The sequence below is a fragment of the Podarcis filfolensis genome, assembly GCF_964270895.1.
Source record: "Podarcis filfolensis genome assembly, chromosome: 13".
NCBI lineage: Eukaryota > Metazoa > Chordata > Lepidosauria > Squamata > Lacertidae > Podarcis > Podarcis filfolensis.
The window spans coordinates 4,057,168-4,077,084 of record NC_139615.1 but is presented as its reverse complement, the minus strand read 5'-3'; the positions used below and the strand labels follow the sequence as shown (position 1 = coordinate 4,077,084).

The window sequence follows — 19,917 nt, the reverse complement described above, 5'->3', positions numbered from 1 at the left end:
ACAGGTCAACTTTCTAATCTAATTCAAGGCAGGACAAGCCGACAGATTAAGAACCGAGTGAAATTCTGCTATCCTGTCCAACAGATATGTGATTTTGCGTGTCTCTGTGTATCAATCTCTTTCCTAATCAACTCAGTGTATTTTTGTGTCTCAGGAGACAATGGAAGGGTTCTGCCTTTAGGGGTGAAGACAAACTTTTGGAGAGTTACAGCGCTGCTGAGCTACAACTCCATGCCGACAGGGGCTGATGGGAGCTGTAGTCCGCGTGGGTTATCCCTGGCTTATGCGCTACATATATTCTACGTCAACCACCATCAACCGGGCTGCCCTCCAGCTGCTTTGGACAACTCCCATCAGCCACACTCAGCACAACTGTGCCGTCGGGGGATGATGGGAGTTGTAGTCCGGAGCACTGGGAAGGCAGACAAGCAGGTGAAGGCTGCTGTAACGGAGCCTATTTGCTTCTAATGAAATGTGAATCAATAACAAACAACCACCAAATTGAGACAACTTTTGGGTTCCCACTCCCCATTTCTGTCCAAATCACAGGGGGGGGGGCAGAAAGTCTCTTGTAATCAGAATAAAGGTAAATATCGCTCCAGACCAACAGAACTGAGGAGGCCTCCGCCAAAAGAAGCTTAACTGCCTGCACTCACCAAGATGGAGGGAGGAGACATCGCAGCCTACCTATGGCTCATTGACTCCTATGCGAAAGAGGGGCGGCTGCAGTTTTCTACCCTGCAAGGGGCAGGCAGAGGCTCCCTAAGCACTTACGCGGGGCAGCCCAGGCAGCTCGTTGTCCACCATGGTGGCCACGTGGAACTGCAGCAGCTTGACGTCTTCGGCGATGACGTGGGCGGCCGCTCCGTTCTGCTCGTTCCTCCGCAGCTGGTTGTTGATCTTCACAATGTCAGCCAGCTTGTGAGTCAAGTCGTCCTGAGTGGGGAGAGGAAGGAAACAAGCCTGTCAGGCCTGGACCCCGCAATCCTCACCCGAGGCGCTTCTTCATGTGCTCCCTCTGCAGGAAGTCTGGAGGGTGGCCACACAACAGCAGGCCTTTTCAATGGTGGCTCCCTCCTTATTGAACGCTCTCCCCAGGGAGCCGGCATGATCGTTACGTATCTGCGAGTGCCCGGCAGAAACATTTCTCTGTGCTAGGCCTTTGGTTTTCATATACGGTCTCTTATAAATGAGTTGGATGTTTTAATCCAGCTTTTTAAACAATAGAATTGTCTTTTTCTTCTCTTTCCCCCAGTTTTAGTAAATCTGGCTCTTTTCGTTTGCTTAACATTTCACATTGCTTAAAAACTACTTCATCTTAAAAAAAGTAACTAATAATTGGCAAAGATGAAAGTAGAAGGAAGTTGGCCCTTTGGAATGTTCTCATTGCAAACCACGGGCTAATTGTCATTTGAATGGCTGCATATGACATACGAAAAAAGAACCTTGCAGGATCAGGCCAATGGCCTATCTAGTCCGGCATCCTGTTCTTACAATTGCCAACCAGATGGCTGTGGAAGACTTGCATGCAGGATTCGAACACAGGAGCCCTCTCCCGCTCCTCTGGTTTCCAGCAAGCAGCATTCAGAAGAACTACTGCAGTTTTCCCCAAACTTAGGTCCCCGGCTATTGCTGGACTACAACTCGCCTCATGCCTAGCTAGCAGGACCAGTCATCAGGGATGATGGGAGGAAGAGCAGAGGACCCCAAGTTTGGGAAATGTTGCATTTCTGCCTCTGGCGGTGTGAGTTTTGAGTTGGAACGAGGCTTGCTCTCTTCCCCCGCCCCCCCAAGTCCACCCTTGGCCCATACCTGATTCCTGGCAGAGCCCTGCATGACGACAGCGGGGCGAACAGACAACGGCGGGACCGGGAGCACCGTGCAGATCATCCACTCGGGCCTGGCGAACTTGGGGTCCATGCCCAGGATGAAGCACTCCTCGTCCGAGATGCGCTTGAAGATCTCGTGCACCCGTTCCGGGCTCAGCAGAATCTTCTTCTCTTGAGAGTCCTCGTTCACGTGCTTCCACTCGGCGTAGAGCTCCAGGCCCGAGCGCCGGATCCTCGGCTGGTAGCGTCCGCAGCCGCCGTGACCCTGGATAAAGAGGCAGCAACAGGGCAAGGCTGTCAGGTCGATCAGGGGCAGTGGCGTAGCGTGGGTTGTCAGCACCCGGGGCAAGGCAAGTAATTTGCGCCCCCTAACCTGTGGATTTGCGCCCCCTAATCCTAACCCCCAGGTGTTGCGCCCGGCCCCCCCTGCACCCCCACGCTACGCCACTGATCAGGGGTCCCCTCCATCTGCCGTGGGCCTCAAAACTGGGTCTCCTGCTGTTGTCGGACCAGAACTCCCGTCATCCCTGGCTAGCAGGACTAGTGGTCAGGGGTGCTGGGAGCTGTAGTGCAACAACAGCAGGAGACCCACTGCCCTAGTGGCACATTTGAAACTCTTAAGGAACCATTGGAGGTGATCCCTTCCAACTCTACAATTCTGGGATTCTATGATCTGGGAGAGCGTCCACAATGGTCCAGGAGGCAGAGAAGAAAAGCGAGTGTTGAGATAACACACAACATCTTACAAGCTCAACCAACCAAAGTGTTGGTGCTGACCTTTAAAGCCCTAAACGGCCTCGGTCCAGTAGACCTGAGGGAGCGTCTCCACCCCCATCGTTTTACCCGGACACTGAGGTCCAGCGCCGAGGGCCTTCTGGCGGTTCCCTCGCTGCGAGATGTGAGGTTATAGGGAACCAGGCAGAGGGCCTTCTCGGTGGTGGCGCCCGCCCTGTGGAATGCCTTCCCACCAGATGTCAAAGAGAACAACAACTACCAGACTCTTAGAATACATCTGAAGGCATCCCTGTTTAGGGAAGCTTTTAATGTTTGATGTATTACAGTATTTTAATATTTCTTTGGAAGCCACCCAGAGTGGCTGGGGAAGCCCAGCCAGATGGGTGGGGTATAAATAATAAATTATTATTATTATTATAACCCCATTGGGCTTGCGCAGCCGATTTGTGGTCCTGACCTTTTCCTTTGTGATGTCCTCGTCGCCTTCGGCCTGCTCCACTCCAAACTTGTTGTCCATCTCCTCCCCGCCTTCGCAGATGTTCTTGCCTTTGCAAAGGTCGTAGACGTGGGTCAAACGCTTCTTCGGCTGCCCTTTGGATTTGGCCAGGATGTCTTTGATCTTCGGGTTGTTCTGCGGCAAAAAGAAGAACAGGGCGTTCCCCCCACATAATCAAGGGTGTGATCAACCGTGCCAGATTTTGGGTTCTTTTGAATGACCACCCCACCCCAACATTCTCAATACAATGGGGCAATAGAAAAGGCCATTTTACACCTAGAGCAATTGTAAACTGGACTATAACTCCCATTATCCATGACTACCAGCAAATGTGAGAATACCCCACTATTCGCCATAGCTCTTGGGAAGTAGGCCTCACGTCAGAGGGGACATGGGCAGGCTGGGAAGGGCTGCAACGGGCCTTTCTTGCTGCAATGACACGAACACTCCACAGATACCAGTATTCTGTTCTTTTAGGATGAATCCGTATTATTCTGTCTTCCTGAGCGGTTCAGTGCGGGGGTTCGTGCACCCAAAGAGTTTGGAGTCAGAATCAGGGGAAACAGAAGACCTCTGAACTCAAGCTGAACAAAGGGACACAAACAGGGCCTTCTTTGGAGTGGCACCTATTCACCTTGTGCCATAATGGCTCATTTTTCAGAACTAGGTAAAAAATGTTTTTATTTCCCCTATTTCTGGTTCTCAGTGGCTACTAACACTGATTATTTCAAGTAACCCTTAAGATTTCTGTAGCTGATGGAATTGTTTTTTGAGTTGTAGGTTGGCGCTGTGGGGCAGCTTAAGAATTATATACTGAAAGGTGAGATTAAAAACAAAAATGGATGATTGCCCACAAAGAAGCCACACAAGGCTTTGACTCACAGGCAGGTATCGCTAAGAGCAGAATGTAGAGTTAGAAGAAAAATATATTGGTCAACATAAAGGCTTGTCAACAGGCACTCACCTGGTCACCTGTGGCAGGTAACCAAGAGCCAACAAGACGGGAAATTGTGGACAGAAAATTAGATTATTTCTCTTCTTTGAAAAGCCACAGGGGAGCATTCCCAGTGTGGTCTGACCAAAGCAGAATAGAGTGCGACTATTACTTCCCTTGATCTGGACTAGACTTCTGTTGATGCAGCCTGGAATAGCGTTAAGCTTTTTTTTGCTGCTGCATCACACAGTGGACTCATGTTTAGTTTGTGGTCCAATCAGACCCCTGGATCCTTTTCACAGGTACTGCTAGTATGCCAGGTGTCCCCCATCCTATATTTGTGAAGCTGGTTCTTTCTAAGTGCATAACCTGGAAGTTTCCAATTGAAATTCATTTTGTTACTTTGGGCGCAGTTCTCCAATCTGATTCAGCCTTCTGCAATGTTAGCTACTAGTTTGGTGTCATCTGCAAATTTGATGAGCTTCCCCTCAATTCCTTCATCATTTATATTGCTGTTGAACAGCAACGGGCCCAGGACAGAACCCTGCAGCAACCCACTTGTCACTGCCCCCCCCGGGTGACAAGAAACCATTAATGAGTACTCTTTGGGTTCAGTCAGCCAACCAACTACAAATCCACATAACAGTTCCCTTGTCCAGCCCAAATTTCACCAGCATCCTTCTGAGAATAGCACGGGGGACTTAGTGAAAAGCCAATAGCTCCAGCCATTACTCACAGAGTCAACCAGCAGCTTGGAGCAGAAAAAGCAGACGCAACGGAGAACCTTCATCGTCTTGCCCAAGAAGCCGACGTGGAAGACAGGCTTGGCCAGCTCAATGTGCCCGAAATGGCCGGGGCATTCTGTCATGTTGCCTGCCGGAGAACAGAAGGACGGGAAAATCACAAGCCCCTCCGACTCCCGGATTCTGAGACTGGCCCCCTCATCCCCTTCCCAATAACCAGTTTTCCTAGTGAGGCCCCAGCATAGTCTCCCCCAGCCTGGTACCGTGTGGCTGGGGCTGCTGGGAGTTGTAGTACCGAACGCCTGGCGCATGGCCCTAAGAACCCACCTGCACAGGTCTGGCACCGCCCTGTCCTTTCAATGACACCCTGTCGAGGGTCCATCAGGCCCCCCAGCTTGGGGCGACCCCCTTCTGTTGTCTCAGGGTATTTGATCCCCCCTTCCGTCACAGACATCCGTTTCTAGAAGAAAAAAAGAAAGCAGTATCAGTATCAGCCAAGTCATCAGGCTGTGGGGAAGCCAGACGTCAAGAATGGGGACCCAAACAGCATCAGAAGCCCTAGAAGAAGAAAAGAATGATATCTAGGTTGGGAGATACAAGGAACAGGAGCGCAAAGGGTGTTTTATTATTGTTATGTCACGTCCCTAATGGTCCTCTAAAAACCATTACTAGGAAAACAAAGCGTTTTTAAGTGAGTGAAGACTATCAGGAGGACACCTTCCATTCAGGAGAGAATTTACTGCGGGGATAAAACAGCTTCACAAACTTTACAGCCTGCCCTAGGTCTCCACATCAACAAGATTACAGGCAAAAATGAAAGAAGGCAGCGAAGCTCTACTACGTACAGCAAGACCCATTTCATCGTTTTTCTCTCCGCACACAGAAGGGGCTTTCTGAGATTTTAATGGGAGACCAGCAACAAATGCTACTTAAAACGCAGGATCCGTGAGCAAGTTTTAAGGAGAGAGAGAGCCTAAGGCCAGCTCAACCGAAACTTACTTGCTGTGTGTTTTATATGGAAACAAATAAAAACCGCAAAGTTATTTCAAAATGCAGTTTTGGAGTCAGTGGAGCAAATGTGTGCATGCATGTAATATTCTTCAGCAAAAAGATGCCAACATGGACTGTGCTGCCATTCCTTTGAAAACAAATCGGGATCTTTTGCTAAAAGGCGGCATAAATATCAAATTAATAATAAGAGTCCCAGCAGCAAAATTATCCAATTAACAAAAAAATGATAAGGAAATCCACTTAGGTACCCCGGGGTGTCCAAGGAACAGAGTTTTGTGGCACTTTTAACATCTGCAAACTGGTGGGGAAATTTGTCTTGCAGGAGCGAGCACGCTTCTGGCTGCCTTCTTGCAAACCAACATTTTTGGGGGGTAGGGGGAGAGAACACTGTGCTCCCCCCTCCCAGGAAACTGCAATCGATCTCTCTTTCCCCCATAGGAAAACCAAGCACACCCGCATTTTCTTCATCTTTATTGCCCTTCCAAAATCCCAATGCGATAAAAGTCTGGAGAAAGTTCTTCTAAAGACCCCACCACCCACCCGGCACTCTTATTTTTCGCACCACCACCACACCTTCTTTAAATCATTAAAAAAAATGAGATAAAAACAGAGCGGCGCGCGAACCCACCATCTCATCCGGGCTCAGGATGCCGAATTGCACGCGCTTGATGGTGCGCAGCGGGCACGCGCTGTCCCCGGACGGCGCTCCCCCGTGCATCTTTGCACACTTTTTTTTTTCCGCCTCTCTCCGCCTTTTGGGGTGTCACGTGACGCAGACGCGGCGCTGCCTCCGCCTCAGCCAGGAAGCAGCCGCGGCCCCTCCCCCACACGCTCCGGTTTCCACCGAGGCCTACCGAGCTCGCCGCGGGTTCAGGGAACTGGGTCTCCCTCGCCGCCCCGCGGACCGCGAGCCGGGGAGGTGCCGGCAGACTCAGCCGCGTCCCCCAAACTCCGCCCCACCCTCGCGCGCGCGCGCGCCCTCGCGACCACGTCCGGCCGCCTATCCCCTTCCCTCCCTTCTTCTCCCTCCGCGCTCTAAAGCGCGACTGAGCCAGCAGGCTCTCCGGCGCCGCCTTATATAGACTCTCCCCCCTGCACGGGGCTACAGGGGCAGAACGGCAAGGGCGAAGACGCGGAAGTGGGCGGTGCCGCGGCCTGCGTCCCCCCTCCGAGCGGAGGAGAGACGGAAGGGGGCGTGGCTAGAGCGAAGGGGTTGGGAGAAGAGAAAAGCGGGCGGGGAGGTGCCGCAATCGAGGGGGTGCGGCCATACCAATTGAGTAAAAGGGGGGGAGAGAAAGAGATAAAAGGCGTTGGGTGAATTGTCTGGCTGTTCGCCTTTGGCAAATCAATAGATCGCCTGTTTTTAGTTTGTGCTCTTCGAGGCCTTGCAGGTTTCCCCGGGGAGGGCGGGAGTGCCATTTGGTTTCAATGGGGATTGTTCACGAGTAAAAGGAGCAGAGACATCACCTTGTCAACAAAGGTCCGTATAGTTAAAGCTATGGTTTTCCCAGTAGTGATGTATGGAAGTGAGAGCTGGACCATAAAGAAGGCTGATCGCCGAAGAATGGATGCTTTTGAATTCTGGTGCTGGAGGAGACTCTTGAGAGTCCCATGGACTGCAAGAAGATCCAACCTCTCCATTCTGAAGGAAATCAGCCCTGAGTGCTCACTGGAAGGACAGATCCTGAAGCTGAGACTCCAAGACTTTGGCCACCTCATGAGAAGAGAAGACTTCCTGGAAAAGACCCTGATGTTGGGAAAGATGGAGGGCAGAAGGAGAAGGGGATGACAGGATGAGATGGTGGGACAGTGTTCTCGAAGCTACAAACATGAGTCTGACCAAACTGCAGGAGGCAGTGGAAGACAGGAGTGCCTGGCGTGCTCTGGTCCAGGGGGTCACGAAGAGGCAGACACGACTAAACACAACAACAACAAAAACGAGTTTAGGATGACAATCGGGGTCAAGGAAATGGGGGAAATTGAGGCTCGCCTCGACCAAAGTCAATCAGAACTTGTTGCAAATGTCAGTGACAGCAGGATTTTGCACTCGAAGGGGGTTCTGTGTCACTCGTCAATGCTTTTTGTTTCCGAAAATAAATGCAAAGCGTTTGCAATACAAATAAAAGAGTAACCAGCTTTTTCCACAATTTTGAAACCTTACTGCTTCCAGCAGTGGTTTAAACTGGGAAATCTGACCTTACTGAGTTAGAAAGCTTTGTATGCGCAACCTCATCCTTTGCATCGGAATTGATTTCAATGGGACATGCTCCTAAATCGGATTGCAAATCCGAAATATACGTCTTCTTGCCGAATTACTCTCTCCTTCCCTCCCCCCCCCCGCCGCTTCTTGCTAATGGTTCGGTCTGCAAAGAAGGCGGAACCTCGTCCCAGTTCCGGCTGCTTTCGCGAGGGACTCCGCGTTCCTCATTGACTATTCATAAGCCCCGGAGGGCGGGAGGAATAAAAGTGGGTGTGGTCATGCTCCGAAACTCGCCGAAAATGGCCGAAGGGGACCGAGGGTGGAGGAGCGGGGTTTCTCTCAGAGCCAGCTTTTGTCGAGAGCGAAGGGGAGGCGGATGGAACGCTCCGGGGAGTGGCCTTCAAAGCGCCGGGCTCGCGCATTTCGCTTGGCCGGGAGGCGGCGCCAGGCTGCCCCGCCGCTCTCCCTTGGAAAGCCCGCGGCTTCGGGGCCTACCTCCGGAACTGAGGCCTTCGTGGGGGAGGCACCTAAAGCAGACTTTGGGGGTACGGAAGGCTAGAACTGACGTCGATTACGGGGGCGGGAGGGTTAGGAACACGGAAATTTTTTTCCTAACTAGATTTTGGATGGGGGGGGTTCATATTGGGGGTCGTGGGATTGAGTGGGCGGGCTTTATTTACGAGGGGGGGCCCTTTAGCGCCATGGGGGGAGCCTGGCCCTTGGGGGGACGGTGTGTGGTGGTGAATGGCTTAGATTCGGTGTGTAGGAGTGAAAAAGTGGGGGAAATAATTGACTGGTCGTGTGGTTTTTTTGGGGGGGTTCTTGTGTTTTGGGGGGGGCTTGGGAGAGCGAGGGGTGGATCTTTAATGCGTGTGGGGGGTCAAATAAATGTTTAAAATCTAAAGTTTTTAATTAGGGGACGAGGGAATATCTGTGGAGATACCTGTGGGGAGAGAATAGGGTGAGAAAATGAGAAAAATCGGGGGGGGAGCCCTGGAGAAATATTGGGGGGCAGGGAGGGGGGGAAGCAAGGCAATTCTTCTATGTCCAGGAAGACTTAAAACTTTGCATTTTGGACTGAGAGTAAGAAGAATTAATTAGATTTCTGGACCTTTTTTTGGTGGGGGGTGGGTAGGTAACAATGTGGGGATTTGTGGTTTTTAATGGGGAAAATGCTTGGGCAGTGATGGGGAAGGGCTTATGTGTGGGTATTAAAAGAGTTCAGGTTGGCGGGGTTTTCGGTCTGGAAGCCAGCCAGCTTTTGGATGCTGCTGTTGCCGCCCCCCCCCAAAAAAAAAATCAGGAGAAGGTGAGGTTTAATTGGTAGGGGAATGTACCTGTGGGTGGTGGTGCGAGAATGGCCTTGTAAGTTTTTGCGGAGTTAAAAAGGCTCCCTTGAAAGTTAAGGGTGTGTCGTTTTTTGGGGGAAGCCAGCTGCGTAAATGGGGATTTTGGAGACAAAAGCTGTGTGTGTAGGAAGCAGACTTAAGAACTGCTTGGTGTTTTTGGTGCTGGGAGTGAGTGGAGGAGGGGATATTGGCTGAACATTTTGGATGGGAAGTAAGTGAGCTCTGTTGGCATCGCCAAGAGCGAATTCTCAGCGGCCACATCAAGTTTATTTGGATTTAAAAGATTATATTCCACCCTTCAACAGAGCTGCCTGGGCAGGTTACAAAACTGATAAAATATCACATTGTTTTGGGGTTTTTTAATAAAAAATAATACCAACAACAACATTCTGAAAGCCTGGAAGATTTAATAGCACCTTTTTGCATGAAACAGTGTTGGCAGTAGATGAGACTCACTGAAGGAATTCACAGAATGGGGCATCGCTTTTGAGAAGGTGCTCTGTGAGCAATTGAAGGAGCGTGGAGATTACCTAAATGCACAGACAGGTTGGTAAGGGGAGCATGTTTTCCTTCAGGCACTTGGTTCCTACGCAGGTTTAGCTGAAAGAGTGATTGGTTGTTTACAGAACTGAGAAAACACTTCACATTGTCTGTTTTTGGTAAACCTTTATAATCCTAGCTGATCTTCTGGAACACGCCTGGGTTTCGGGGGGGGGGGGAAGGAACTTGTGCCTAACATACTGAGAATCAAAAGAAGTGGGTTGGTATTGACATTGGAATTAAATATCTGGAGAGCAGAGAGACCCCAGAGGGAAGGAAGTAAAAGACAGGGAGATCTATGGTTGTGTAACTTGGGTGTGAGTGTTAGAAGCTGGGACTACAGATGAGGTAGGAAGACGACAGTTCAGAATGTGGAATGCAGGTGATAGCAGCACTATCTACTTTAAGATGCTACAAGTCTTTATTTTTGCTCTAACTTCCAGGGGTGGTTTCACAGAGGTTCCTGCACTGCAGGGTTTTTGAACTGGAGGGTCCCTTCCAGTGCCACTATTTTATTAATGTGACTGCTCTTCTGGAAGAGCTTGCCATCCACTTGCACGCACAGGTTGTGTTCACGCAGAACGCTTCCCCTTCCCAGGTGCCATACTTGTCGTCACCAGTGCAGGTTAGGAGCCTTGCTTGACACACAAACCTTCACTGGGGAAAAAATGGAGACAAACACTCCTTCCCCTCCACATATCCTCTTTTAATCTGTAGGGTGATGTCCTACAAATGTGGTTGGCCTCTGTTTCCCATCATGGAGAGGGCACCACATTAATTTTCCCTCTAATGCAGCAGTGTGCTTAAGGTAAAGGTAAAGGGACCCCTGACCATTAGGTCCAGTCGTGACCGACTCTGGGGTTGTGGCGCTCATCTCGCTTTACTGGCCGAGGGAGCCGGCGTACAGCTTCCGGGTCATGTGGCCAGCAGGACTAAGCCGCTTCTGGCGAACCAGAGCAGCGCACGGAAACGCCGTTTACCTTCCCGCCGGAGCGGTACCTATTTATCTACTTGCACTTTGACATGCTTTCGAACTGCTAGGTTGGCAGGAGCAGGGACCGAGCAACGGGAGCTCACCCCGTGGCGGGGATTCGAACCGCCGACCTTCTGATCGGCAAGTCCTAGGCTCTGTGGTTTAACCCACAGCGCCACCCGCGTCCCTCTAGTGTGTTTAAAGGATGTTATTAATTACAAACCACCTTGAATATATTATTCAGGGTAAGACACAATGGATGGGGCCGGTAACAAGAAGCAGGTCTGAGTGGCTTGGATGTGGTGGCAGGGAGTGTGGTGACAAGGGGGCAGGAGGAGGACTTGGGGTAGGAAGGGGGAAACTGAAGTCCCAGCTGGATGCAGTGTTTGTGGAGCCTTGAACACAGGAGCTGCTTTAGTTGGGGAGGTTGGGATACAGGCAGGAAGCTTGCTTTCCTTTTAGCAGAGCAGAAATAGCTATATCTGTGGTGCAGAAGGGGGTGGCAGCATCTCGGAGGGAGCCTAGGGAACAGGTGGCCGTCAGTGAGTCTTTGTGATGATGTCAGGGCGCTGAGTTGGTCGTGGACTTCCTTTCAGCCAGGCACCTCCCCTGCATGCTGCCGCCCGCTAGGTGGCGCGGCCGCACCGCTTCGCCTCCGTGCTGTGCTCGCGGCCATCCCATCCAGATTGGGATTTGAGCCAGCGAAACCAGCGCTGGAAATGGCTGCAAGGCGTTGGGCCTGCCTCAGCCAAAAGCAGGGGGCCGGGCTTCCTCCTTGCCCGAGTGACACAAGCGCCTCCTCTCCTCTCCCAGGCTGCCTTCATCTAGGCCGCTGGTAACTCCCCAGCTTGGCACTGGGTCTGGGTGCCAGCTGTTTGGTAACGCGAGGCCGGTGGGGGCGTGTGGAGGCATTTGCAAACAGGGAGGAGGCTAAGCAAGCAAGCAGATCCACAGGGCGGGGCGAGAGCTCTCGGGCTGCAGAGGACTTGCTGAAAGTCAGAAAAGAAGAGGTTGCTAGGAATATCCATGCAAATGTTAATGCTTTAAAGGAAAAACCCTGTTTGGCGTAACGTGTGGGGGTGGTGGGGGGTTGTACATGCTGTAAAAAATGATGTTGGCTGTTCAGCTCTGGAGAGTGAGTACCTGTTCGCTGGACTAGCAAGGTTCTTCCCCCCCAACTCCCACCCGTCCTAGAAAAAGAAGCAATGGCCTTAAAAAGTAAGCTCTGTGAAAGGGCAGTCCCCATGCCCTGTTACGTGCCCTTTAAATTAAAGACAGAGTGATTGACAGAGTGCAGACACTGGCAGATTCCAACACAACAGTCAGTCATCCAACAACATTTGGGTTCTCTCCCCATTCCTGACTTACAGGTGATTCCGCAAAGACTGAATGCTTTTTTCTTCCCTTGAGCAAACTCCGCCCCCCCCCTTCTCCACGCAAACTCTTCCATTCTCCTGAGGAGCCGAATCTGATTTGGGCTCATAAATACGAACGCCATCTGGTTGTCACCGAAGTCTGATGCCTTAAAGTGCCTCTGATTACATTTGCATTTTAATGAGCTGATTGGAGCGCGAGAGCCTTCTTCTGGGGCCCCCGCGGTGGCAAAGCCCACTTTGCAGTTGCCCCGCCCGTGTCGGAGTCTGTTTTTATAATCAAATATTGTGAATAAATTGCCTTTAAAAAGGAAAAAACAACAACCTGACTTAAGTCTCTTGTGGTGTTTTTGCTTGCGAGTGTGTTTTTGCTGCAGAGGGTGTCAGCTTCCCGGATCACACCGTGCTGCTCGTGTAAGCGGTCGTTGTTAAGAGGCCCAGTACTGCATGAGGCTCTTGCCGTAAGTTTAGTTCCAGAGGACGGGGAAATGGAGGGCAACTGGAAGCCTTCATATTCCGTGTTGTGTTGTTTTTCAGGTCTGAGCTGCTGAGTCACTGCTTAGGAATTTAGAAATATCAGCAGTTGTGGTCAGCTCAGCTGCTGAAAGCCAGGCTGTTTGCACTGTGCAACCTGCCAGGAATTGTCTCTTAAAACTGGAAAAACCGCACACAATTTGCGGTGCATTGTGTTCTTAAGGTCTGTGTTGACTCTCAAGCGACCAAAGATGGAAGAGGGCCTTTGTCGGGCCGCCCTCTTCAGCGTGCATCAGGGGGCCCAACAGCTGCTGCGCTCATAGAAGCTAGCCTCAGGTAGCGGTCAGGAGGCTGAACGGAGCACTCCTCTGTTGCCTTAGGCAAACCACTTGGACATAAGAGCTCTGTAGCTGCACCAGGTCAGTAGCCCATCGTGTTCTCACGGTGGGCAACCACATAACCCCCATGTGAAGCAGATAACCCCCGAAAGCAGGACCTGATGACAACAGCTCTCTCCCCACTTGTGGGTCCCAGCAGCCGGCGTTCAGAGGCCATTTCCCCCTCCAGCCCCGAGAGTAAAACCATGGGCTCGTAGCCATGGACAGCCTGGTCCTCCACGATTTTGCCCATCCCCTTTTAGAGCCATCCATAGTTTATGCACTGTATGAATAAGTTTCTTTCAAGCTTGTTTTCTTCTGCTCTGGAGAGTGGGACCTGAGCCAAGGGATTAAAGCGACAAGGAAGGAGATTCCGACAGCAAGGAAGAACTTTCAGGCGGCAAGAGCAGTTCGCCGGAGGAACGGTCTCCCTTGGGAGATGGTGAACTCTCCTCCTTTGGAGGTTTTAAAGCAGAGGTTCAATGGCCCTCCGTTATATGATCCGTTTGGGATTCCTGCAGCGGTTAGAACAGAGTTCCTTCCAGCTCTAAAATTCAGTGATCTGTCCTGAATCTTCCAACATTCTACCTTGTGATCCCCTGAATTCTCGTGCTAATTTTGTATGCTGGCCTTTATTTTATCACATTTACAGTCATATCTTATGTTGCGGCCGCTTCAGGTTGCATTTTTTCGGGTTACAGGCTGCCGAAACCCAGAAGTACTGGAACAAGTTACTTCTGGGTTTCGGCAGATGCGCAGAAGCACCGAATCGCAACCCACACGTGCGCAGACACGGGTTGCAAACACTGCGGGTTGCGAACATGCATCCCGCACGGATCACGTTGGCAACCCGAGTATCCACTGTATACTGTATACCACATTTTATCTTCCAAGGATCTCAAGTCGGTGCGCGTGGTTTTCTTGCTCCCCATTTCACCCTTGCAGCAACCCTGTGTGGTAAGTTAGGCTAATAATAATAATCATAATCATAATCATAATAATCATAATAATTTATTATTTGTACCCTGCCCATCTGGCTGGGTTTCCCCAGCCACTCTGGGCAGCTTCCACAAAGACAAAAAATACACTAAGATGTCACACATTAAAAACTTCCCTGAAGCCTTAAGATGTCTTCTGAATGTCAGGTAGTTGTTTATCTCTTTGACATCTGGTGGGAGGGCGTTCCACAGGGCGGGCACCACCACCGAGAAGGCCCTCTGCCTGCTTCCCTGTAGCTTCGCTTCTTGCAGTGAGGGAACCGCCAGAAGGCCCTCGGAGCTGGATCTCAGCGTCCGGGCAGAACGATGGGGATGGAGACGCTCCTTCAGGTATACTAAGAGATGGTAACTAGCCCAAGGTCACCTAGTGAGCTTCATGGCCGAGTGGGGATTTGAACCCTGCTCTCCAAGCTCCTAGGGACCCAGCGATCAACCACGATCTACCAAAGTCTCCTGGGGATCTACCAGTAGATCGTGATCGACCTGTTGGACATCCCTGTCCTAGTCCAATACTCCAACCCTTATGCCACACCGGTTCTCTAAACTAAAATGCCCCAGACCTTTTCCCCCAGTCTGTAATATGGGGGTAATACATGCTGACCTCCTTTAAAGAAGGTGAAAAGGCTCTGAGCCAAACCAAGTAGGATAATCTGCATGTTCACCCCTTTAGCAAGGAGCATTTCGTGCTGTGGAAACAGGAAGTAACTGTTCCTGCAGTTGATAGAAAGGAAAAGCAGGCAATGTTTCCTGCTGAGATGACAAGCCTACCTTACGTAGACCAGTGAGACAAAGCTGCTCTTTTAAGGTCCAAATCTCTCTCCTTGCTGGCAGCCTCCAGACCACATCTTGCCCAGGAAGTATCACACTCTCCAGCCCTGCAGTTCTTGCCCCTGGTGGCAAGAAGGGTCTTGGGTGGTGGTCTCCAACAGAAGATCCATTTTATTTTATGTTCAGGGAAATTTTTAATCTGTGACATTTTAGTGTATTTTTGGTCTTTGTGGAAGCCGCCCAGAGTGGCTGGGGAAACCCAGCCAGATGGGCGGGGTACAAATAATAAATTATTATTATTATTATTATTATTATTATTATTATTATTATTATTATTATTATTATTAACATGGGTGCCATTTTAATACGGATTGGAAATTCAAAGCCCAGGGAGCCAGAACGCTGCGTGCTCAGGCGAAAGGCCAATTTACTATATACTGTTCTCCCAGTGGCTGCGATTCCTACATTGCAGGGGGTTGGGCTGGATGACCCTAGGGGTCCCTTCCCTTGACAATTCTATCACTTTACTGGATGCCTATGGGAAGCAGGCAAACAGCACTTGGGCGCAACAGCTCTCTTCCCCGTTTTGAGTTCCTCCGCAACTGGTTCTCGGAGGCCTTTTCTTCTCCTGAAGATAGCCCTCAAGGCAGTGGAGGTTTTGGGTCAGAGTTTTCCTTCTCTGACATGGGCGACCTTCCCAGGTGGACAAGCCCCATCTGCCCTTCATTTCCCTCTACAGCAGGTGCAGAAACTGCCTTCTTGGGCTCCTCCGCTCCATCCGCTGGAGCCTGTTTTTGCATGCAGAGGAAGTCCTTAACTCCCTGAGGGTTTGAAACATAGCTGTCAACTTACAGATTTGAAAATAAGGGACCAGCAGCCTTGAAAATAAGGGACCTGCAGCCTCACCTGTTCCAGGCACTCCAGTCTTCCTGTCCTCCTGCAGTCTGGTCAAACTCGAAGCTGGTAGCTTCGAGAACACTGTCCAACCAACTTTGTAACCAGAGGTTCAACTGACTAGAATCTGAATCACATGCACCACAAGGCCTATGCAGCGTCAACTTAAGATGGCTCCCCGGCCTGGCTTTGCACTGCAAAGTTTGCAGCAGCACGTGCAACAAAATGGCGTCCAGCATTCAAAAAACCCCTCAGCTTGCATTAACTAGCCACACACAAGGCATGCAAGCTCCACCCCCCAGTCGTTCTTAGACTTCTTATTGGGTGAGCAACACAGCCAAGCAACACAGTTGGAGCCTCCCTCCTCCCTGGCCAGCAGGGAGGGAGGGAGAGGAGCTGCTTCCTTTGAAATTTAAGGGACATTTAAGGGACATCCATCAATAAGGGACAGCAGCAGGACATGGCGCTAGAATAAGGGACTGTCCCTTCAAATAAGGGACACTTGACAGCTATGGTTTGAAACCCATCGGCTCCCCTCAACTGGTTTAGCCGGCCAACGGAAACCGTTTCCATGTTGTGTCCGCTGTCGCACACTGACAGCTTCTAGGAGCTGCAGGTGAGAGCTGAGGGCTGATCAATTACAGAGAGGTGGATAGTGGAAGCTAGAAAGGTAAGGATGGAAGCAGCAGCAAGGAGGGTGGCAAGTGTGGCCTGGTGGTTATAGACTGTCTGTGATGGCCTGGGATTCGGACTCGGAGGCTGAACCTGAGGGATCCCAGCCTGCACAGGAGTCCCCGCCTCCAGAACCAGCTGAGCCGGGGCTGGGGCCTGAGCCTGAAGGGTCCTCACCTGTGCTGGATCCTCAGGTGCAGGCACCAGCTGAATCTGCTCTGGCTCCGGAGGTGATGGAGGACCCATTGCCTGCAGGTGCTCCACTCTCAGCCCCGTCTGGGGAAGGTGAGGTTGCCTCTGGGTCCAGTAACCCTCCAGCCTCTCCTGAGCTGCAGAGGCTCAGGGCAGAGAGGCGGAGGGAACTAAGTTCCCGCAGGAGGAGTGCTCGCCTCCAGGCCAGGAGAGGCGAGTCACCTGTGGACTGGGGCCGCCCTATGCCTCGGGGCAGATAAAAGTCAGCCAGCCCCAGTCCCAGGCTGCGAGAGCAATATTGGTGGTAGCCTGTTCCTGCCTGCACCCTGTCCTGCTCTCCTGCCAGAGTTCCTGACCTCGCCCGACTCCCTGCCTTGGACCCAGCTTCAGCTTTGATGGACTGCCTCCATACTGCACCCTCGACCTCGGACTGGACTCAGACCTCGCCTCACGGTTAACCCACCGGACCAGCACATTGTCAGAGAGACCAGGGTTTGACTCCCCATGTGGCCGTGAAGCTCATGTCATGTGATCTTGGGGCCGGTTGCTGCCCCCTCAGCCTAGCCCACATCACAGGGTTGTCGTGAGGCTACAACCAGGAGGGGAAGACCTGTGTGCACCACTCAGTAAAGGCAAGATGTAGTTGTTGTAATAATAATATTAAATGTTATTTATACCTGCCCTCCCCAGCCAAGACTGGGCTCAGGGCGGCTAACACCAGGTATAAAAGCAATTGATTGAAATACAACTTAAAAAAAGATTAAAATACAACATTAAAATGCAGCCTCACTTCAATAGAAACTCAAAACTTCTTTGGGGAAGAAAATGTCAAATCTTCACCAAGGCCAACTATCCAGACTGGTCCTACGTGGGCCAGAAAAGAAGCCAGGGAAGTCCCCAAATAGGAGTTCCATCACAGAAAAGGAAAAAGGAAAGGGGGAGGGGATCAAGTGGATTCCAAGCCAAAGGCCAGGCGGAACAACTCTGTCTTACAGGCCCTGCGGAAAGAAATCAGATCCCGCAGGGCCCTGGTCTCATGACAGAGTGTTCCACCAGGCCGGAGCCAGTGTTGAAAAGGCCCTGCCTCTGGTTGAGGCTAATCTGACTTCCTTAGGGCCCGGGACCTCTAGGGTGTTGCTATTTATGGACCTTAAGGTCCTCTGCAGGGCATACCGGGAGAGGCGGTCCTGTAGGTACGAGGGTCCTACCTAAACGTAGCAAACAGGCTGTGCATGTAGCCGAATGCTTTGCAATGCACTGAGTGCCCTTGAGAGCGAGTAAAACCAGGCCTGCACACCCCGTTCTCCGCCCCCTTGCTCAGAATCCGGATGCTTTTGCAGGACACCGACAGGAAAATGCCAGCGAGCTCGGCGAGGCAGGCGGGGTGTGTGTGTGTGTGTGTCCTGCCTTACAAGCTTCCAGGCCTCGGCCTGGCGGTCACTGCGAAGAGGGGAGCCGCTTTCCATCCTGGCAAGTCCTGCTGCAGCCAGTGAGCCGCCAGAGGGCAGAATGGCGGCGAGGCCTGAGCAGAAGGCAGAGGATCCATTTGCACGCAGCTTCTGCTGTACCAAAGCCGAGCTGCCTCAGCTCTTCTGCTAAAAGTCGGCCTTAACATTTGCAGAGTGAAGCCAAGGTGCCAAGCCTCCTTTAAAGGATCCTGCGTGGATCTTGTGCATAGCAAAGGTGACGCTTTGCGTTGTCTGGGGTGTGCGATGGGTTGGGGCCGCTGCGAAATCTTCCCTGTCCTCTGGAGCCAGCCAGTCGTTCCTTTCTCGCTTGCCTGCCGCGTCGGCAGACGTTTGTTTTCTCCGCCTTCCCGCATCCTTACAGTTTCCTGTTTTTCAGGTTGTCAGAAAAAGCACACAGGCATCTGGCAAAACAGCGCAAATATCACTCCCCCCCAAAAACCCCACCACCACCTCCCCAAGTCTCACTTGTGTGGTCCCACGTGAATCGGGATGCGAGCTTGTTTTGCATCGCCCGTTCCCGTCACGCTGGCAGAACATGACAGTGGCAGAAAAGGGAGGGCGCGAGGATATGCAAGGCTTTGCCAACCTGGTGCCCTTGCAATGCAGGAATGGGAGCTACAGAATCCCTGACAGAGGGCCGCCCAACCTCTGCTTAAAAACCTCCAACGAAGTAGAGTCCACCTCCGAACTGCTCTTGCTGCCCAAAAGTCCTTCCGAATGTTCAGTTGCAATCTCCCTTCTTGTACAGTGGTACCTTGGTACTCGAACGACTTGGCTCCTGAACGTTTCAAACCTAGAAGTGTTTCGGTTTGTAAACGTTTTTCGGAAGTTGAATTTCCAACGCGGCTTACGCTTGAGTGTACCTTGAATGGGGTCACTGTGCCCCTGAAGGACCAGGTGTGCAGCCTGGGAGTCATTCTGGACTCACAGCTGTCCATGGAGGCGCAGGTCAATTCTGTGTCCAGGGCAGCTGTCTGCCAGCTCCATCTGGTACGCAGGATGAGACCCTCCCTGCCCGCAGACTGACTGGCCTGAGTGGTGCATACTCTGGTTATCTCTTGCTTGGACTACTGCAATGCGCTCTACATGGGGCTACCTTTGAAGGTGACCCGGAAACTGCAATTAATCCAGAATGCGGCAGCTAGACTGGGGACTGGGAGCAGCTGCCGAGACCACATAACACCGGTCTTGAAAGCCCTAAACGGCCTCAAAGGGTTAGTAGACCTGAAGGAGCGTCTCCACCCCCATCGTTCAGCCCAGACACTGAGGTCTAGCTCTGAGGGCCTTCTGGCGGTTCCCTTGCTGCGAGAAGCCAAGTTACAGGGAACCAGGCAGAGGGCCTTCTCGGTGGTGGCACCCGCCCTGTGGAACACCCTCCCACCAGATGTCAAAGAGAACAACAACTACCAGACTTTTAGAAGACATCTGAAGGCAGCCCTGTTTAGGGAAGTTTTAAATGTTTAATAGATTATTGTATTTTAACATTTTGTTGGAAGCCGCCCAGAGTGGCTGGGGAAGCCCAGTCAGATAGGTGGGGTATAAATAATAAATTATTATTATTATTGAGTGCAGGAAGCTCCTGCAGCCAGTCAGAAGCCGTGCCTTGGTTTTTGAACGGTTTCGGGAGTCGAACATACTCCCGGAATGGATTTAAGTTTGAGAACCAAGGTACCACTGTAATCTGAACCTGTTGGTTTGGGTCCTACCATACGAAGGTCGCTTCTGCGGTTTCCTTGTTCAGCACTGGGATGAGAAATTTGTAGCCTGGGTGCTGCAGATTCCATTTAGTGACGTAGCCTCTGCCAGAGTTCCAGATTGATTTATAGACCGTTGGGCTAGGTGGACCCAGACCTGGCCAAACTGTATTCTTACGCAAGAGTGCAGACTTTG

The 19,917-nt window shown here is 51.5% G+C and overlaps 1 protein-coding gene and 1 long non-coding RNA gene across 2 annotated transcripts in view; one reads left to right on the top strand and one right to left on the bottom strand.

Moving 5' to 3' along the window:
* The window catches only part of POLR2A (RNA polymerase II subunit A), a 33,746-nt gene extending 26,945 nt beyond the window's left edge, over positions 1-6,801 (bottom strand). Inside the window, exons 1-6 of the mRNA XM_083580745.1 lie at positions 6,377-6,801; positions 5,065-5,197; positions 4,731-4,867; positions 3,022-3,195; positions 1,813-2,094; positions 775-936 (exon numbers count right to left, since the gene is read on the bottom strand). Of these exons, the coding sequence (XP_083436871.1) occupies positions 775-936; positions 1,813-2,094; positions 3,022-3,195; positions 4,731-4,867; positions 5,065-5,197; positions 6,377-6,466 (978 nt within the window). The 5' untranslated portion in view covers positions 6,467-6,801. The remainder of the gene's footprint in view (positions 1-774; positions 937-1,812; positions 2,095-3,021; positions 3,196-4,730; positions 4,868-5,064; positions 5,198-6,376) is intronic.
* A 2,232-nt stretch (positions 6,802-9,033) lies between these two features.
* Positions 9,034-12,501, top strand: LOC310747022. Its single transcript, XR_014540844.1, has 2 exons — positions 9,034-9,508; positions 9,550-12,501. It is a non-coding gene; the product is annotated as an uncharacterized lncRNA (long non-coding RNA).
* Positions 12,502-19,917: the final 7,416 nt, after the last annotated feature.